At 42.5% G+C, this 17009-nt stretch overlaps 6 protein-coding genes across 6 annotated transcripts; 2 read left to right on the forward strand and 4 right to left on the reverse strand.

Moving 5' to 3' along the window:
- The first annotated feature begins 1891 nt into the window (after positions 1–1891).
- On the forward strand, positions 1892–6742 carry LOC145703013 (cilia- and flagella-associated protein 74-like). The gene is made up of 4 exons (XM_081780319.1): positions 1892–2110; positions 2259–2495; positions 2573–3086; positions 3132–6742. The coding sequence occupies exons 1-4, from the start codon at positions 1910–1912 to the stop codon at positions 6698–6700; spliced, it is 4521 nt and encodes a 1506-aa protein (XP_081636445.1). The 5' UTR covers positions 1892–1909; the 3' UTR covers positions 6701–6742.
- Positions 6743–8469: 1727 nt separating this feature from the next.
- LOC145705593 (uncharacterized) lies at positions 8470–9879 on the forward strand. The gene is made up of 4 exons (XM_081783077.1): positions 8470–8620; positions 8682–9009; positions 9389–9528; positions 9574–9879. Exons 1-4 carry the CDS (start codon positions 8476–8478, stop codon positions 9696–9698), a joined length of 738 nt encoding a protein of 245 aa, XP_081639203.1. The 5' UTR covers positions 8470–8475; the 3' UTR covers positions 9699–9879.
- A 69-nt stretch (positions 9880–9948) lies between these two features.
- LOC145705592 (trans-1,2-dihydrobenzene-1,2-diol dehydrogenase-like) lies at positions 9949–11443 on the reverse strand. The gene is made up of 6 exons (XM_081783076.1): positions 11298–11443; positions 11153–11225; positions 10822–11006; positions 10586–10743; positions 10352–10520; positions 9949–10310 (listed from the first exon to the last, which is right to left on the reverse strand). The coding sequence occupies exons 1-6, from the start codon at positions 11421–11423 to the stop codon at positions 10092–10094; spliced, it is 930 nt and encodes a 309-aa protein (XP_081639202.1). The 5' UTR covers positions 11424–11443; the 3' UTR covers positions 9949–10091.
- Positions 11444–11487: 44 nt separating this feature from the next.
- LOC145705594 (katanin p80 WD40 repeat-containing subunit B1-like) lies at positions 11488–12473 on the reverse strand. The gene is made up of 4 exons (XM_081783078.1): positions 12202–12473; positions 12004–12164; positions 11828–11959; positions 11488–11752 (listed from the first exon to the last, which is right to left on the reverse strand). Exons 1-4 carry the CDS (start codon positions 12435–12437, stop codon positions 11592–11594), a joined length of 690 nt encoding a protein of 229 aa, XP_081639204.1. The 5' UTR covers positions 12438–12473; the 3' UTR covers positions 11488–11591.
- A 19-nt stretch (positions 12474–12492) lies between these two features.
- On the reverse strand, positions 12493–13711 carry LOC145705591 (small ribosomal subunit protein RACK1-like). The gene has a single exon (XM_081783075.1). The coding sequence runs from the start codon at positions 13709–13711 to the stop codon at positions 12521–12523; it is 1191 nt and encodes a 396-aa protein (XP_081639201.1). The 3' UTR covers positions 12493–12520.
- A 29-nt stretch (positions 13712–13740) lies between these two features.
- LOC145703110 (aurora kinase C-like) lies at positions 13741–16137 on the reverse strand. The gene is made up of 6 exons (XM_081780422.1): positions 15949–16137; positions 15839–15897; positions 15646–15793; positions 14355–14569; positions 14090–14311; positions 13741–14045 (listed from the first exon to the last, which is right to left on the reverse strand). The coding sequence occupies exons 1-6, from the start codon at positions 16070–16072 to the stop codon at positions 13893–13895; spliced, it is 921 nt and encodes a 306-aa protein (XP_081636548.1). The 5' UTR covers positions 16073–16137; the 3' UTR covers positions 13741–13892.
- Between the last annotated feature and the right edge of the window lie 872 nt (positions 16138–17009).

Genomic DNA, 17009 nt, shown 5'->3' on the forward strand with positions numbered 1-17009 from the left:
GAAACCAACGGTTTAAATGTCAAGTGACCTTAGAAGCCGCTTTCTGACTCACGTTGATGTCAATTAATTACTCTTGACATGCAAGCTTAACCTTCTGTGATCGACGTGCTTAAAAAGGATATCAAGACGGATATTCATCAAATCTCCGGATATCTTTCCGGTCTCTTCATTTTCAACCCTGTGCTCAGACAGATGATGCTTCTCACGGTCCTCTGTATGGACAAAATAATTCAATAAATGGCAGTCCTCGCAGAACGATTCTAAGGCGGGTATCTTGCGGTGAAGCCCTTATTAGTTTATACGAACCTAAGAAAGACACCCTTGAAAGACGCAGACCGAAGCTCAAGATCACCGAGAGCCGTCTCAAGCTTTTCTTCACGACGCTTCCTGAACGTATTCTCGCCTCTTACACCTTCGATATTCTTGTTGCCCTGGTGGCTTTCGTCGTTTTACTTAAATTCGGTGCCTGCAAAATCGTACAATTCAAATTTCAAGATTATTGAACGAATAAATCTTTATGCTACACATCTACTGACAGAAGATAAGATAGGCGTTGATTTACCTTCCGCTTTGGGAAAAATGCGCGAAACAGTCAATCGTCGATCTCTCTCAGAGTTTTTATTTCGAAAAATGTGCCATCCATAATTATGGTAATTTTAGAAAATAAATAATGAATTTTTGATTGAGTTTTTTTATGACAATAGATTTTTTAGTGATCTATTTCATCAGATTATACAAAATGAAGCTGCCGATAATGGTAACACCAATAACCGGAATCCACGGAAATTCAAGCTCTTCAGATTTCTTTTCTTTTGGCGGATACCTTCTGTATCGATTGTAGTCGTCTATTGTGCGAGTGTGGACACTGCCATAACTAACAGATAGTTTCTGGACTGGTCTATTTTGATTAATTTTATCGGATTGTGTCGTCAGCTGATCATCGTATTTGGCTGTTGTTTTACCAACCTTTCTTACTGAACGCGATGAAGTGGCGTTTCTTTTTGTGCTTGATGGTTTTTTTGACTCTGATTTTGTCTTCGGCTTAGGCTTGACAGCTTGGGCATCTGATCGTTGAGTTAAGGGAGGAAAATTGCCATTAAAATCGTTCGTCAAGTCAACAGAACGATTATTCACAGTGATTGATGGCTGAATTGACAAATTTGATGGAATTTCTATGTAGTAACCGTCCCCGCTGAAGATCTTGGGAGAACTTTTATTATTCTTCGTTGTTTGTTTTGAAGTTTTAGATTTTCGACCGGTATTCGTTGATCGACTAGAAGGTTCTTTATAACCACATGTTTTTCCCAGTAAACATCTCTGACATAAAGCTTTTTCATGAGGTTTGTTGAGATCAGGTTCACCACTGTATTCAAGCTCATTCATCCAATCTGGATACACCTCTCGGTTACACTCAAGACATCTTTGCCAGTAATTTGCATGAGCATAGGCACTCTCCCACCATTTTCCACAAACGCATTCAAAGTAACCAAAGAGATTTCCATCTCCGCCGTATTCTCTTTTGTCTCCGATCTCATACAAAATAGTTCCACAACTCTTACATTCGATTTCCGTTTGTTTACGAGCAGTTGTTGTCTGTCGAAGTTGACAATATTCGCAAAAGAAGTATCTCTTTATCCATGCACGCGGCATTAAAAAAGGACCTCAGTTGGAGGAGTGGGCCAGCTTCAACTGAGTTTTAATCAAATAAAAATCGCAGAAGAACAAATAATTGGAGATTTCATGAGGTCATATGTAACGGTAAAACAACTGCATACTAAGAATTAAAATCGAAATTAACTTATCTCGATGTTATCAAAAATTCACAAAAACGGTGAAATTCTCTAGAACGCATCCCTAGAACCGATGTTGATCTCATTTTGAAATCAGTTTGAACGGAACCGTTTAGAAAATGCTGAACTCCGAAAAATACAAAGGGCAGACCAGCTACTCGCAGAATATTGTTCACAAATGCGAAGAAAGATTGAAGAATGTGCTGAAAGAGCAGACACAGATCAAATGCAGAATCAAAAGTATTCAAGACGAAATTGAAATCATCGACAAGCAACTGCACAATAACGCGCCAAAGCATATTCTCGACAGACTTATAAAGGTAACTATTGGTTTAATAGGACTAAAAACTATTAAAAAACCCTTACAAAACCATATTTTAACGTCATTTTGACCTTCAATTTTCAGCTTTTGGTAGAGAACTCATGATTTTATAAAAAAAATAAGTTTGTTCTAGAGATAATTTTCAGGGACGAACATGTCTGTCGACCGAGCTCAGTGGCGAGGTAGCGAAAGAAGAAAAACTTGCACTCGACCACGATGTGATCACACTGGAGCTCGAAAAAGCGCGCATTGAGCTGTCGAAACTCGAAGATCTGCAGAAACAAAATGAGCCCTTCGAGCTGATGCAGCAGGCAGAACTCGATGGAATTCGCGACAAGAGGTTGAACAAGGAAAAATATGCTGCGAAAAAAGCAATACATATGGTAAGTCAAAATTTTAAAACAACGTTCTCTTCCTTGATTTCCGCAGTTAATTCTTGAACCTCAATATTTTCTTTTAGCTGCATAAAAACCGTCGAATACAAGAAGCAGACAAGGACGAGCAAACTCATCAGATAATGACCGAAATCGACGGAGCCCTGACTACTCACCAAAGACTGGAGCCATTTTTAAAAGACACAGCTCACCTTGTCAGCCAGCAGAAAAGAAACGCCAAGCTGGCGGAGCAAAACTTTGACACTCGTAGAAGAGATGAAATTATGAAGCTAAAGTCAGCGATCTCTGCAAGTCGTGATGATATCACAGCCAATGAGGGCAAACGTGGCGAACGAAGGCGAAAGCAGATTGAGAAAGAACAGAACAGAATAAAAGAACTCATGGCCAGCGGTTTGACCGAAAGAGCGGCGCAAATTCAGCTTTTCCGCGAGAAAAAGAGGAAAGAAGATGAAAAAATTTCGAATCTCTCTCGACCAAAATTACTCAAGCCATTGCTCGCGAAGGAGACCCAGTCAAATAACTCAGAAACTGCAGCAGTTGACGTCGAGGCTCCGATAGAACAGCTTGATTTTGGATCACGTGAGTACAAAGTTTAGTAGAACTGAAATTTTACTTTTGTTATAGTCGGAGACATTGGATCAGATAAAGACTCATCGTCCCAACTGAATCCATTAAAAGCCGGTGGGGTACAACGAGTAAAGAGCTACACAAGATGGGGCGTCGGAAAAATTAATATGATGAATAAACTCGGTGGTCGACCTGTTACAATCTGCCAAAATGATTCTGACAGTTCTGATGAAGAAGAAATGGACGAGGAAGAAGAGGAGCGTCAAAAAGCTCTAGCTGCGAAACGAGCGGAAGATGAAGGGCGAATATTGATCCAGCCTGAATTCGATGGCCTTTGGGGCGCGGGAACTAAAGCGTCCGGCGACTTTGACGACTTCGACTTTGGAGATCGCGATAATGAAACAAAAGTCATCGAAGCGACCGACTTCGTTTCTAAGCCTGATGTCATTAAATTCGTAGACTTCAAGCTAGACCAGAAAGAAGGTTACACCGTCGTCGTGCAGCTCATCAACGTTTCGCACAATACATCTTCTATTCGTTATCATTCGTTGTCGACGACATTATCAGACTTCTGCTCAGTGGAATACGAGCCTTGCGCGCCTCTCTCGCCTGGAATGGCTACTTCTTTCAAGCTGACTTTCCGCCCTGCTCTGATCCAAGTTATAACTGGATCTATCGTCTTTACAACTCCTCTTGGAAGCTTGACGATTCCAGTAGAATGCATTCCTCCTCGCGTCCAGCCAAAGATCGACGTCGGCCCAGAAGGAATTCAATTCGGAAAGACAGTTGTCGGAGAAGTTGTCGAACGCGTAGTCACGCTTACTAATATTGGTGCCATGGGCGGCGAATTCACGTGCAAATTGCAGTTCGAAGGCGACGAACAAAGAGCTCTTCTTCATCAAGACGATGATAACGATCCTGACTCCGACAACGATCCTGACCACATTGGCATCATAGACGAAATCAGCATGTACCCAGAGCACGGTGGGCTGCTTCACGCTGGCTCAGACGCAGAAATTACGCTCACATACTCGCCGAAAATGCCTGGGTCTACAACGGCCGAGCTGAAGATCAAAGTATTCAAGACGAAGAGCAACGATTCAAAAGATGTTGGGGCACTCTTTGTGGAAGAATTCATAGTAGCTGTCAACGCATCTTCGATTGATCTACCAGTTTCGGTTTCCAATAGCGAATTTGATCTCGGAGTGATGACATACGGATTCATGTTTCAAGAACAATTCACGGTTCACAACACAGCCAACGCTGCCAGAGTGGTCAGTTTCGTCGTGCCCAAAGAATTCGAGTCAATGGTAGAAATGTACCCAAAAACTGGTTATGTCCAAGGCAAGTCTTCGATGCAAGCTCATGTCAGATTCCAGCCAGATGCAAATACAGTACTTGAGCTCGAAGAGCAAGAATCGCCATTCTACGATCCGGAGAATTTCATCATCGAGGTTCCTGTTCTACTGAAGGTAGCAGAGCAAACACGCCCACTCGAGCTTTACGTGTATGGAATCGTAACAGATATGGAACTCAAGCTGAGCACGCACAAGATTGATTTCGGCTATTGTACGATTCACGAAAGCGTGTACCACACTGTAACAATAACAAATCCGACACTGCTGATTCAAGACTTTGGTTTCCCGAACATTCCCGACTTTATATCAGTTCGGCCTGATTTAGGATTTGGCTCGATCACACCGGAAGAAAACCTCGATGTCGACATCAGTTTCATGCCATCCACAGCTGGCGAGTACAAATTTGAAGTTGTCATAGAAACTATTAGAGGCTTCAAAGGTGTCATCGAATGTCAAGGAATTGCTGTTCATCCTCCGCTAGAATTGTCCAAGCAACATATTGACTTCACCACGCCACTCCATGGCACGCACCGAGAATCGTTCTACATCTACAACAATCACACTGAAATCGCCGAATTCCATCAATCCATTCCACGCATTGGAAAAGAAGATTACTTTCCCGTTGGGCCGATCTCATTTTGCTTCACGTATCCGGAATCATGCGGCTTGATATTTTCTCCCGCGGTTGGAACAATCTATCCGGGTGAAAGACAGTTCGTCACGATAATGTGCAACCCGACGTTGATGGAGAACGATATTATTGCCATGATGCGTGCTTTACATATGGAAAAAACTGGCGATGATGGAAGCGGACTGGGCAAAACGCAGAGTCGAAATAATTTGGGCAGAAAGCGTTCTATGGCACAAGTTGGCAAGATCGGAAGAAAACAGAGCAGAACAGAGGCTGCGAAAGATTCTTTCCAAGCTAACAAAGGAAATCCTTTATATTGGGTAGCACGAGACAAACTAACGCGCTGCTACAATTCCACCAACGATTTCATCCCCGTTCCTTGCTTTATAACGCCAGGTTCCACTTCCGAATTGACGCTCTCGTCTGATCAGTGTCGCTATGAAAACTGTCTCTGGGTGCACGTCCGCGTTCGCAGACTTCGACCCTGGATAGTCGTCAAGAATTTCAACGGAAAACCAGCAGTTGATTTTGGATCGGCACCGATTGGCGAGACTGAAAAGCGAACATTGCTGGTGGAAAATATTTCCGATCAAACGGTGGAAATGAAATCCTCCTTGTTGGATCCTCATGGGCCCTTCCAGCTACTCAATCCTTTAGGCGAGCTCGAACCTGGCGAAACGCACTTTTTGCTATTGACCTTCAGTCCGATCAGAGACAAGCCCTATCATGAAGTTCTTCAAGTGCATCAAACTCAAGAAGACTGTGAACATGTGGCGACTCTCGACATCTCCATGACTGGCACAGGTCTTCGTCCGACTTGCTCGCTGATTCACAACGGCATAACTCTTCCCAGCGATCCGACCATCAACATGGGAATCGTTCAACCGAATCAAGAGGCCAAGACAACAATCACCATCCGTAACACCTCCGAGTTCCCGATCAAGTTCAGAATCTCCCTTGATTCCGACAACGATCAATTCCTCGCAAATAACCGATCTGGACGAGTGTTGTTCAATTGCGCCCCTTCGTTTGGAATTCTGTCGATGGCAGATGAGATCAAGCTAAATATTTCATTCACACCCGATCACATGGGTGTGTTTAAAGATGTACTTAACCTTCGCCTCTTCGGAAGAGAGTACGGAAAAGTCCACATCCATGGAATGGCGATTTTGAATTCAGCCTTCCTTGATAACGTCGGATACTCCAGTCAACGAAAAGGAGCCGGAGTTGGTTTTTCAAAGGCCGATATTGGAAACGACCAGAAGATTCTTGAGCCTGTCTTAGTCAAGCTTGAAGCTATCCCAGATCAGGTGATAACGGAGTACGTTGGTAAAATTGTGATTCGAGCAATTCCACTATCTCACAAGCCGAAGACGACATTCGAGATCTTTTGCGTCGACAAGGACAAGACTTTCGATGACTACCCAATTACGATCACCCCTGGCGTCACTGGAGAAGTAGAGTCTGGCAACGATCTCGAAATCTTCTTCAAGTTCGACGGAATTATCAAGTTGCCTTTCGACAAGTTCATGATTCGATTGAAAGGAGACAAGCTCAGTGAGTACAATCTCGTCTTTGCCACTGAAGACATGGACAGAAGCTGGGATGCGCTGCCTGCCAATTCTTTGTTCTTATAACTGTATATATCTATTTTTATTTTTGTATAATATAATCGTATTTATTTTTATAATTTATGTGTTTTTTATTTCTTCTTCGGTTCAATTGGAATGAAAAAGGCGGAGCTCTGAGAATCGGAAGCATTTGCTGGCTTTGACCGAGGCGATCCGAGTCTAAATCCTATGAAGCGCATCTATCTAATTTTAGACGATGAAACGGTCAAAGGTTGGATTGATGGCATCTTTTTCCCGTCAAGTTAATCACGTTTTTCATTGATGATTGGCAATTTTCAGAAGTACTGACTAGATTGACTTATTAGGCATCTGTTGCATTCGTGTCAAATTCTCATGCAACATGATTATCTTGTTTTTAGCAAGAGCTTTAATTTATGCTTTATGGAAATATCATGCTGAGGATTCTTAGGCAACGATTTTTCTAAAACGTCACTATTCTATTTTAACAAAAATAAGAATTTCTTCAAATTCCAGGTATTGTCTGAGATTCTTTGACAAGACTACCTGATTATTTAAAGTTGGAATGCACGTAGGACTCTCCTTTTTGGACGGTTATAATGGGATACTAATAATGGAGGTTATCACGTCAAAGTTTAGATTCTAAACTTTTCAATGCGCATCACATGCCTTTGATTCAAAACAGATTCTTTTATATTCAACTCGTCCATGTGTATTTGCTCGAGCTCTGTAAGCCCCTTGATTTCCAAACTAGTCCATTATTAATATTGTTTATCCCGGACTTCCCCTGCGAATATGAATTGCTTCCTGGTCTGAATAATGAACATGTTCACGTGGATGCTAATAATTGATTTTTTGATGGTTTATTTAGCAGATTTTCGTTCCATTGAAATAGTTTTGAAGAATACTTGACGGCTCATTGTAAAATCAACGCACTCAAACTTATCAACGTTCAACAAGTTCATACAATCACTAGCTGAATCAATGCTTCAGAGATTCAAAACTATCGAAATTCTCTTTTACCGAGGCATAATTAAATTTTACGAAACAAAGTCCCCTTGAAGTCCCTTTCATAAAGCCATGGGAATCATATAAAGCAAACTTTCTTTCACGTCGCAGTAAAAGGCCTTGATGAATGATACTGAGCATTTTCTGAGGGTTGTGGATTCATGCGTTCCATTGTGCGTGCCTCGTAAAAATGACCTCACCTACTACATACGCAATCTTCAAAGAGACACCGCTCTTTCTTCCGCCGTTCCTTCCGCTCTTTCTCGATTCTTTTGCCAAATATGGCGAGTTCCTTAAATTATTATTAACATTCTTTCCAAAAAAAACTAGAATCTTCTGCGCTCTTTATCAGCGGAAGAAACGCTCGTTCTTAAAATTCTTCCCTCAAAGAGCGTATAATTAGTTCTTTGACAAAGTTTGACTCATATATACCGGAATAATTTCTTTGATATGCAGCAAGCGAAGTCCGAGCAGATTAATATCTACGAATCTAAAATCGCCTTCTATCTTGACGGTCAAGACCTGCCATGTCGAATGCAGATATCTTGGATTAGCCAGCTCCTTTTTTATATACATTTCTTTGCAGAGAAGATTCCCGGCTCCTAATGGCGTCAGTTTTTATTAAACATAGCTTCTAACCACATGATTAGCGGGGTAAATGTGACTAGAGTATTCTCTGTACAATGTTCATTGCATTTGTTACAAGGAGAGCCTGATGCCTGAGGCGCCCTCTCTCTCTGAATGTCGCTGTTGTGAGTCTTGGTTCATAAAGGTATGTCTACAGACCAGATGCCAAACTTTAACACTGATAAAATATGTTGAAATTGCAATCTATTTTTACATTTATTTTACTATTCGGAGAGATTAAAGCCTCTATAAGAAGAGAGAGAAGATATGAAATGAGCAAAGATCTTTGTAGCTCTGAATATAGAGCTAAAGCTTGTAATACTTGTGCGATGGGTAAGTCTAAAATTTCATCAGATCAAGTGAAGAAAGGATTTTAAACTCATACCTTTTGTAGGCTATCACTTCAACTCATTAGATCACAGATCGATGATCTTCTGCAAACACCTTTTCCTCTGCTCAGGCGGTTGCCAGTTCGGAAAAGCTGTCCAAATGTTCCCAACATCTTCTGATAAATGTCTCGAGCAACAATGTGGCAGAGATCACAGCCCTTCAAACAATCAGAAGCAAGCCATCGTCGATTCAGTACTTGACAATATCGCAATATCTGGAACAATGAATGACGAAGACTTGATTCTGTCGAAAGACTACGATGGAGTCTTGGATGAAATGAACCGAAAACTGTCGTACAATGAACAGTGTCGCCTCGCTCATACAGAGCTAACGTAAGTTTATCCTCAGCAAATACTATCATTGTTACAGAGAGCCTCAATCTTCTATAGAAGAATCTCTTTTTATTCAAAAAGTAGCCGTTCAGAATAATGAAAATGCCAAAGTTAAAATTAATTGACCTCGTGCGTAAACCTTTTAGTAAATCATCACGAGAGGAGTTAATATCCGAAACAATAAGTAATAAAAGTAGCCCAGGTGTCAATCTAGCGAGGTGTCAACAGTTTAACTTGAGTTATTATCTGCTGATAGTCATAACAAATACACAATAGAATTCCTGAACTATTATTAATTTAAATTCTTTGATGCGTACTCATAAAAAGAACCTAATCATTTTATGATGAGCTTATCAAGTTGATGATTCTGTTTTTTCAGGCTGGACAAGGATCAAATCAAGACGAGGGTAAACTGCCGCGAACCTTCTGAATTCTTCGCGACATTGGCGCCATGGTTCTTCCTCAGTGGCCTTATCATGCTCTTGACAGCCTCACTTTATGCCTTTTGCGTCACTAAACGTAAGTAGAAGATATTTTATTAGCAAGTGAATAAAGAATTATTAGAAAAATATGCACCGAGACGGACGGAAAACTCAACTGTCGGGTCACCTCTTAGCGAAAGATCGCACCTTCTGAAAAACTCACATTCGGATGGAACTTTCTCAGACACGACGATACCCCGCGAATAAAAGAAACTGTACTTCAAGCACTCATCAGTCATTCAACCCATCCACTAAATTGTAAATTGACATTTCACCGTGGAACTCGTACTGTACCTCATACTGCCACAACTTTGTTTCTTGAGAAATTGAACCGTACTGTCCGCTGCTTCCTGTTTTATAGAACACTTTTTAAATAAATTATTTGTCTATTTAATTATCGAATTTCGAAGGCTTTTTATTGAATCAGGGGCAGATCAGATCATACAGAAATTTAAACATTGAACATTAACATTAAACGAATTTTGAACTATCAAGAATTTTACTTTTCAAAGTCGAACTTGTATCCCAAGTCGTGACGCGCCTGTGTGAGGATTTCTGCCGTCAAAATCGACATTCGCGAGTCCCATTCAACAGGTTCTGTTAGGCCTTGTTGAAGTGCTCTTCTAACGCCGGCAATTTCGTGACGCATATTAGCAGAGTGGGTAAAGTTGAACGGCTGTTCTGCTTCTGGTGGGGGAATTCTAACTTTTCGACATCTTCAGGCTTGTCGTTTTTATGAATTTCAACCTTGTAGCCGCTCCAGAAATCAGGAAGAACAATTTTTCCTTGCTCGAGCGTGACTGTACAAGTCTGATCGTACTGAAAGAAAATATAAATTTGAAGAGGATGATCGAAGTTACCTGCTCTAAAGTAGAAGTCTTCGCGATGCCTGTTCGGCCATCCGAAAACTCCATTTGTATCTCCACTTTGTCATCCACTCCAGTGTCTTTATCCGTTGAACCAGTTACAGTCATTTTGCTCGGTTTCTCATCGTTGAAGCCAGTTAAAACACCCATTACAGCATACACGCTAAAAATAGACAATAAGCAGTGATAACCTTTAAATAAACCTTTATTACGCAGGTTATCTCTTACCCGAGGTCTAATAGAGCTCCTCCTCCAAACTCCTTCTTTTTTATTCTTGGCACGTTGATGATGTCGATTCCAAGATTAGCTTCGACAGTCTTGACCGCTCCAAGCGAGCCGGATCTTATTATCTCGCGCATTTTATTTATGTTCGGATTATAGCGGCTCTAAAGATAAATCGTCAAGCTAACTTGACTCTTTTGAATTCCCTGTCTTTCCAAATGATTGATAGCAGACAGACTTACCCACATAGCTTCAGCGAGAAACAGCTTTTTTGATTGAGCGAGAGCAAAGACCTCCTTCGCCTGGTCAGCGTTGAGGCAAAGGGTTTTCTCGCAAAAGACGTGCTTTCCAGCGTTGAGGATAGTTTTGATCCATTCGTAGTGGAAATTGTTCAAAGTACCAATGTACACTATTTCCACATTTGGGTCTTAATTTTTAATAAGGCTTTCTTCCACAATCTTTTGAACGGTTGAATTAGGAGTCAAGTGTAAATAAAACAGCGATTCTCTAACTTTTTAAAACTCTCCATTGAAAAGCTTCCAACGATAATGTTAGATATTAAAATGAACCTACCTTCTACTAAAGCATCGTAACCCTCGTAGACAGTCGGAATATTAAACTTGTCTGCCATCTCTTGAGCAGATTTCTATAGAAAGATTTGTCAAAGTCTATTTCTAATTATCCAAATTGAAAAAATGCGGGATAAACTCGTAATCACCTTCGAACGGGCCGCTATTGCGACTGGTAGATTCTCGCCAGCGGGCAAGGTAGTCATGGCCGCGAGAAAATCATTGCAGATCTTCGCAGCTGATAGGATTCCCCATTTTAGCGGCTTTTCGGGCATTCTTTAATTCTCACAATTAATAACTTAGATTCTGGATTGGTTTTAAATGGAAAATACATAATCATAGAATAGAAAAATATAAGTGCAAAGATTCGTGAAAGAAAACAAGTGCGCGGCATTCCAGGTCATGAAGAATGAGAAAAGAATGTCTGTAAGGCTAATTGAAGATCAGAAGACTTTGAGTTCCATGATAGCAGATCGAACTTTGGAAGAAATTGATGGAGGAAAGGTTGCTTGTCGACTTTTGAGAATTGAGCTGGCCTGACGTAATCCGTTGGAGCATGTTAATGCCCTCTCGTATCTTTCGCTCGCTTGAATGTCGAGTGCGCCTAATTTCAAAATTGTTAATATTAAAATGCGTATAAGGCGACTCAATAAACTTATGAAAAATTAAAGAAAGATACCTGGAGCCTGTTGCAGATTTTCCAGTATGATATTGCCAAAATGACGTCCTATTAGACACAGTCCATCAAGAACTGTCTCAAGTGTCGACTCCTCTTTCGACATTATAAGGGAAAGTAGAGACGGTTTTATTTCTGAATAAGACTTTTTGATCAAATGAAACAGCGTTTTACCCAACCTGACAAGAGTTTATGGCACATGGAAAGATTCCAGACGTTGATTCGGCGATTTATAACATTGAGGATGTCAATGAGGACGGTTTCATCTTCGAGTGCGATGGTGTTATCCAACACTGATTCGACATCTGGCCAGGATTCGCAAGCTGAGACCAGATTCTCTCTAAATAATGTAAGAAAAATAAGGAAGCAAGACGAACCTTCTATTTCTTAAGATATCTCCGATAGAGCCGTCCACCAATTTTTCAAGATCTACTCTTCCCCGTCCGCGTACGTGCGGAACATGAGGAACTTCTCGATTCTTTTGAGGTCGAGTCGCAGGAACCGAGCTTCTTACACTGACATCGCTTTTCTCTCGTCGATAGGGTTCTTCGAATCTTTGTTCTCGCGACGACGGAATATCAATCATCGAGCGCTGGACAATTTGCGGTTTCATTACGTTATTGAAATCGCTATTTCCGGATAAAATCAATACTTGATAACATAGAAGAGAACGCAAAAGATAATGAGGTCTAAATTTTATCCGTTCCTTTTTGACACTTTCGGTAAATTCTTAAAATCTCCTTGTCTTGGTGGGACAACATATGTTTCTCCAGCTGTTTTTACATTTGCTTTTTTGTCGAACAACGCAGCGAACTTCTGCATATCCTTTATTTCGATTTTGGCACCAGTAGCGTCATCGGAGAACGGCGAGTCCACGTTGTACATACTTTCCATCGTCCCAGGCCTCGATTGCTCGAAAATACCCCTCGACGATCCAGCAGTTTGCGGCGTATCAGGCTGCTCCAAGCAAAGTTTCATGATGTCGAATTGCATTAATTTTCCCGGCGCTTTTGCGTCATCACAAATCACGAGGAGTTCGCTCTCAAGAGCGAATGCACTGTGTACGCGTCGGAAAGGAGAATTAACTGAATCGTAGATGCGGTTGGACTCGAGCCCGACAACTTTTAATCCGTCTTCTGTCAGCGCAAAGCACACTGGTTTTACGGGATGGAAGGCTATCGACTCGACGCGGCTTGGACTGATTACGCTTGACGTTGTTTCTTTCGTTTCTAAGTCGAAGATATTGACGCAAGAATTGCCAGGAATGACTCCACCAGAAAAGGTCGAATAAACCATGATCATTTCTCGTTGGTGAAATTGAACATTTCCAGGATTCTGACAAGATAAATTTACGAGCGGAGCTCCCTCAGAATTCACATCGTAGACTTTGATACTCTCCTCATCTGCGACTGCAATCAACCTACCATCAGGAGAAAAGGCGCAGCTTAGAATGACAGCTCCTCCTTTTCGCCCGAATGTTCGAAAGAAGCCCTTGCGCTTGATGTCCCATAGTCGGAGCCTGCCATCTTTGCTCCCGCTAGCGCAAACGACTGTTTCTTCGTTTGGATAAAACGCCAGACATGTAATTCCGAGGCGATGTCCCTCGAGATTGCGCATTAGTCGAGCTTCCTTCAAATCCCAGATTTTGACAAGACCGTCAGCATCTCCAGACGCGAGAAGAGTATTTGTGCTGTTGAACGCGAGTTTGGTAACTGGACTCAGATGTGGGGGCATTTTCATAATTGCTTCGCCACAAGAGGTGTCCCAAACTGTAGCGAGTCGTCCATCCCCTCCCGTAGCGCAGAATTTCCCATTTCCGGTAAAAACTGCTGACAGAAGACGATCAGAACCGTGGAAAATACAAACGTCTCTCCCGTTACCGCCCATGCTTAAAATTTGCAAATAAACGATTCTGGTCAAGTTAAAAATGTCATCATTGATGAGTTTTATTTTGAATAGTGTTTAATAAAATCGGTAGGGCAGGGTGAGAATAAATTGTTGCCGGAATGTGAAAAGTAAAATTTGAACAGTTGAAAGTGGTGCTAGTGTTGGTACGGTGCTTCCAGACTCAGTTCTCCGGCTGGTCGGCGTAGTTTGGGTACCCGCGGACTGGGAAGTGATCTTTAGTCCATCGGTGAGGGACAGCATGCTCACGGATCCAAGCGTGTCGCTGCAGCTGGTCCAGGGGAATTCGATTCTTGCCTCTGTATTGCAACAATCGCTGGAACCAATAGTTAGGAAAAGAGAAAAAATGCCCTTTCTTACCGTGATCAAATCACGAGCGCCTTCCTTGACGAAACTTGGAAAGCTGAATTGCGTGTTCACAATTCGCTGATAAGTCACGTTCTTATCGTCGTGCTCGAATGGGGGCCTTCCAGTTAGCAGCTCGTAGCAGAGGACTCCGACTGTCCAGTTATCGACGGTGAAGTCGTAGTCGGTCTGCTCAACCATCTCTGGCGGCAAGTAGTCCAAAGTGCCGCACATGGTCTGAAAATCTTTTAGACTGAATTTTTTACTTTCTTTTCTTTACCTCTCGTCGTCTACTGGGCGTGCGAACTGACCAGCCAAAATCGGCGAGCTTGGCCTCGCCCTGGAGACCGATGAGGACGTTTTCCGGCTTCAAGTCTCTGTGGATGATCTTGTTCGCGTGACAGTACTTGAGCGCGTCCGACACTTCGTGCGTGATTGTGGCAGTTCGGAACTCACTCAGCTTGCCCTTCTTCATCAGCTCTTTGTAGAGTTCGCCTGAAATATAAAAGTAAAGTACCACTTATCATTAACAATTTTGGAAAGGAAGAATTCAAGCAAAGTAGGTACAGTCAGAGTTCAAAAACCCCGCGATTTGCCCGGGCACAGGCGGGCGCGGGCTCGGAATGGAAAAATGGTCGGGGCTCAGGCGGGCGCGGGCACAAAATTGATGAAGCTCGGGGGCTCAGGTGGGCACGGGCCCGAAACTGAAGGTGCCCGCGGGCTTACGCGGGCGCGGGCAAAAAATTGAAGGTGCCCGCGGGCTCACGCGGGCGCGGGCCCTTGCCCTCCTGCTCGCGCCCGGCCGCGCCCGCGAGCACAGAGGGACCTACTTTCAATCGGTATTTTCAGCTTCAATTCGATGACTTGAATAAGTTTGCCGTCAAAAAATAAGCGAAAATGGTAAAAAAGTACGGAAATTCGCGAGAATCTTGATTTTAGACCAAATTTTGAGCCAATTTTTGGAGTCTTTCTCGAAGAAAATTCTTTTACGGGTTACCGAAAAAAGTCTCAATTTTTATTTAAATTTTCAAAGTTTTCGGCGAAAATTTCTTCTTCTTTTACGAAAACTGGCCGCGGCCCTGACGGGCTCGGGCGCCTGAGGCCGCGAGGCCCGGGGGCTCAGGCGGGCACGGTGTAATCATAAAAACTGGCCGCGGCCCTGACTGGCTCGGGCGCTTGAGGCCGCGAGGCCCGGGGGCGCAGGCGGGCAGCGTGCCCGCGCCCGGCCGGCCGCCGCTCCCCTGCCCGGGAGCCGAAAATTTTTGAACTCTGGGTACAGTCAGGTCTTGCAATTGCGCGACCTGCAATTGCGCGGTTTTTGGGGAAAATCCGATACACAATTTGCACTATTTAGTGCATTTTAGGGCTTGCAATTACGTGGTTTTTGGCGAAAATCCCAAAAATAAAAACCGCGTAATTGCAAGACCTGACTGTACTTGGTTTTCTAGGGCTCTTTTTTCGTTCAGAAAGATATAAAACTGTAAAATGCATGAATATTGAATTTGAACTGAACTTTTCTATTACAAACTATTCTAGCTATAGAATAAGCACTAGAATGGTTTTTTCTTTACCTTGAGCTGCGTATTCGAGGACGAGGAAGATCTTCTTTTCATCATGGAACCAGCCGAAAAGTCGCAAAATGTGGGGATGACGCAAATGCGACTGGATTTCGATTTCTCTTCGCAGCTGCGATTCTACCCCTCCGTTGACCAGTTGCGACTGAGAAAATGAGTGGTTTTTGAAGATATTCCTAGGAAAAGTTACCTTGAAGAGAATTTTCACGGCCACGATGTAATGTTCCTTCTTTGTTCGAGCCAAATAAACTACAATTGTTTATTATCCTACTGCAACAAAAGTTAGAACTGAATTTTTACCGGATCCGAATTTTCCTTTGCCAAGTGGCTTTCCAATGTCAAATTTCGCTAGCGACCACTCATCTCTTGTCTCTTTCTTTTCACTCGTAGTTGGATCTGCGTTCTCTTTGTTTTCCGCCTGCATATTTTTGCTGGTGCCGTTTTTACTTTTATAAAAATCGGTGTGTCGTCAAGTTTGCGCGCTGAAAAAGGCGCTTGAAAATAACGCCCGCTTCCAATCGAAAAGCGAATCAGCCAATGAGCGCTCGAGTGACTCAGAAAACCCGTTGGAAAGAATGAACCACCTAAAATCTGATTTTCCCCGAAATCTGCCGTTTCCAGTTCATTTTGTTTACAATAAACAATATGTTGTTTTATTCAATAGAAATTATCAACATCAGTTCTAGGTTGGTGACAGTAAGTAAGCTTCAGTGGGGTACAGTCTGATGGGTATCGCTCGCGGTACGCTAGAATCATATAATCACGTGCTTATTAAATATCCTCTCCTGCCTTTTTTGCAGCAAATTGCATCGTAAAAGCCACTGAAGATAAATGCTCCAGTTATGCCCGAAAATAAAATAAAGGATATTTGCATTTCGATAATCATTTGTCAGAAACTCCGTTGTTTGAAGCTCTTATTTCGACGAAATATGGCAGACATCCTGTTAATTTACAAGTTCATACTGATGTTTCATCTGCTGACCTAGTTTTGAAAGAATTATCATTCCAAAATGCGTGTTTAATAATGAATGCTTTGAATAGAAGAAAGTACCTATTACGTCTAAATGCTCATCCTAAGTTCGTAATGGAATAACGTACCCCCCCCCCCTAGCTCGCTCACATTTTGTGAACATTTTTCCCTTTTTCGCTTAGTTAAACTCCAACAAGACCCCCCTTGGTCGCTCGCTTTTTGTTACCAAGATCCGTTGGTCGCTTTTCTTCTTTTGCATCCTACGACCCCTTGTTCGCCCTCCTTGGTTTCGACGGCGCACCTTTGCTCGCCCGCCTTTCTCCGTCATTTATCCCTTGTTCGCTCCTGAAGCCCCGCGAGAACGCTTTATAACGCGTAGCTCATTTTCTTT

The sequence above is a fragment of the Oikopleura dioica genome, chromosome PAR (genome assembly GCF_907165135.1).
Source record: "Oikopleura dioica chromosome PAR, OKI2018_I68_1.0, whole genome shotgun sequence".
NCBI lineage: Eukaryota > Metazoa > Chordata > Appendicularia > Copelata > Oikopleuridae > Oikopleura > Oikopleura dioica.

Coding starts and splice junctions, on each gene's coding strand:
- LOC145705592 (XM_081783076.1), bottom strand. CDS start 11,423: ATGCCCGAAAAGCCGCTAAAATGGGGAATCCTATCAGCTGCGAAGATC. Junction 10,521..10,585: donor GGAGCTCTATTAGACCTCGG/GTAAGAGATAAC, acceptor GTCTATTTTTAG/CGTGTATGCTGTAATGGGTG. Junction 10,311..10,351: donor AGACTTCTACTTTAGAGCAG/GTAACTTCGATC, acceptor ATTTTCTTTCAG/TACGATCAGACTTGTACAGT.
- LOC145705591 (XM_081783075.1), bottom strand. CDS start 13,711: ATGGGCGGTAACGGGAGAGACGTTTGTATTTTCCACGGTTCTGATCGT.
- LOC145703110 (XM_081780422.1), bottom strand. CDS start 16,072: ATGCAGGCGGAAAACAAAGAGAACGCAGATCCAACTACGAGTGAAAAG. Junction 15,794..15,838: donor CCGTGAAAATTCTCTTCAAG/GTAACTTTTCCT, acceptor TCATTTTCTCAG/TCGCAACTGGTCAACGGAGG. Junction 14,046..14,089: donor GCGCTCGTGATTTGATCACG/GTAAGAAAGGGC, acceptor TATTGGTTCCAG/CGATTGTTGCAATACAGAGG.
- LOC145705594 (XM_081783078.1), bottom strand. CDS start 12,437: ATGAAACCGCAAATTGTCCAGCGCTCGATGATTGATATTCCGTCGTCG. Junction 11,960..12,003: donor GTGCCATAAACTCTTGTCAG/GTTGGGTAAAAC, acceptor AGTCTTATTCAG/AAATAAAACCGTCTCTACTT. Junction 11,753..11,827: donor AAATCTGCAACAGGCTCCAG/GTATCTTTCTTT, acceptor TTTTGAAATTAG/GCGCACTCGACATTCAAGCG.
- LOC145705593 (XM_081783077.1), top strand. CDS start 8,476: ATGTTGAAATTGCAATCTATTTTTACATTTATTTTACTATTCGGAGAG. Junction 8,621..8,681: donor TTGTAATACTTGTGCGATGG/GTAAGTCTAAAA, acceptor TACCTTTTGTAG/GCTATCACTTCAACTCATTA. Junction 9,010..9,388: donor CTCGCTCATACAGAGCTAAC/GTAAGTTTATCC, acceptor CTGTTTTTTCAG/GCTGGACAAGGATCAAATCA.
- LOC145703013 (XM_081780319.1), top strand. CDS start 1,910: ATGCTGAACTCCGAAAAATACAAAGGGCAGACCAGCTACTCGCAGAAT. Junction 2,111..2,258: donor TTCTCGACAGACTTATAAAG/GTAACTATTGGT, acceptor GATAATTTTCAG/GGACGAACATGTCTGTCGAC. Junction 2,496..2,572: donor CGAAAAAAGCAATACATATG/GTAAGTCAAAAT, acceptor ATTTTCTTTTAG/CTGCATAAAAACCGTCGAAT.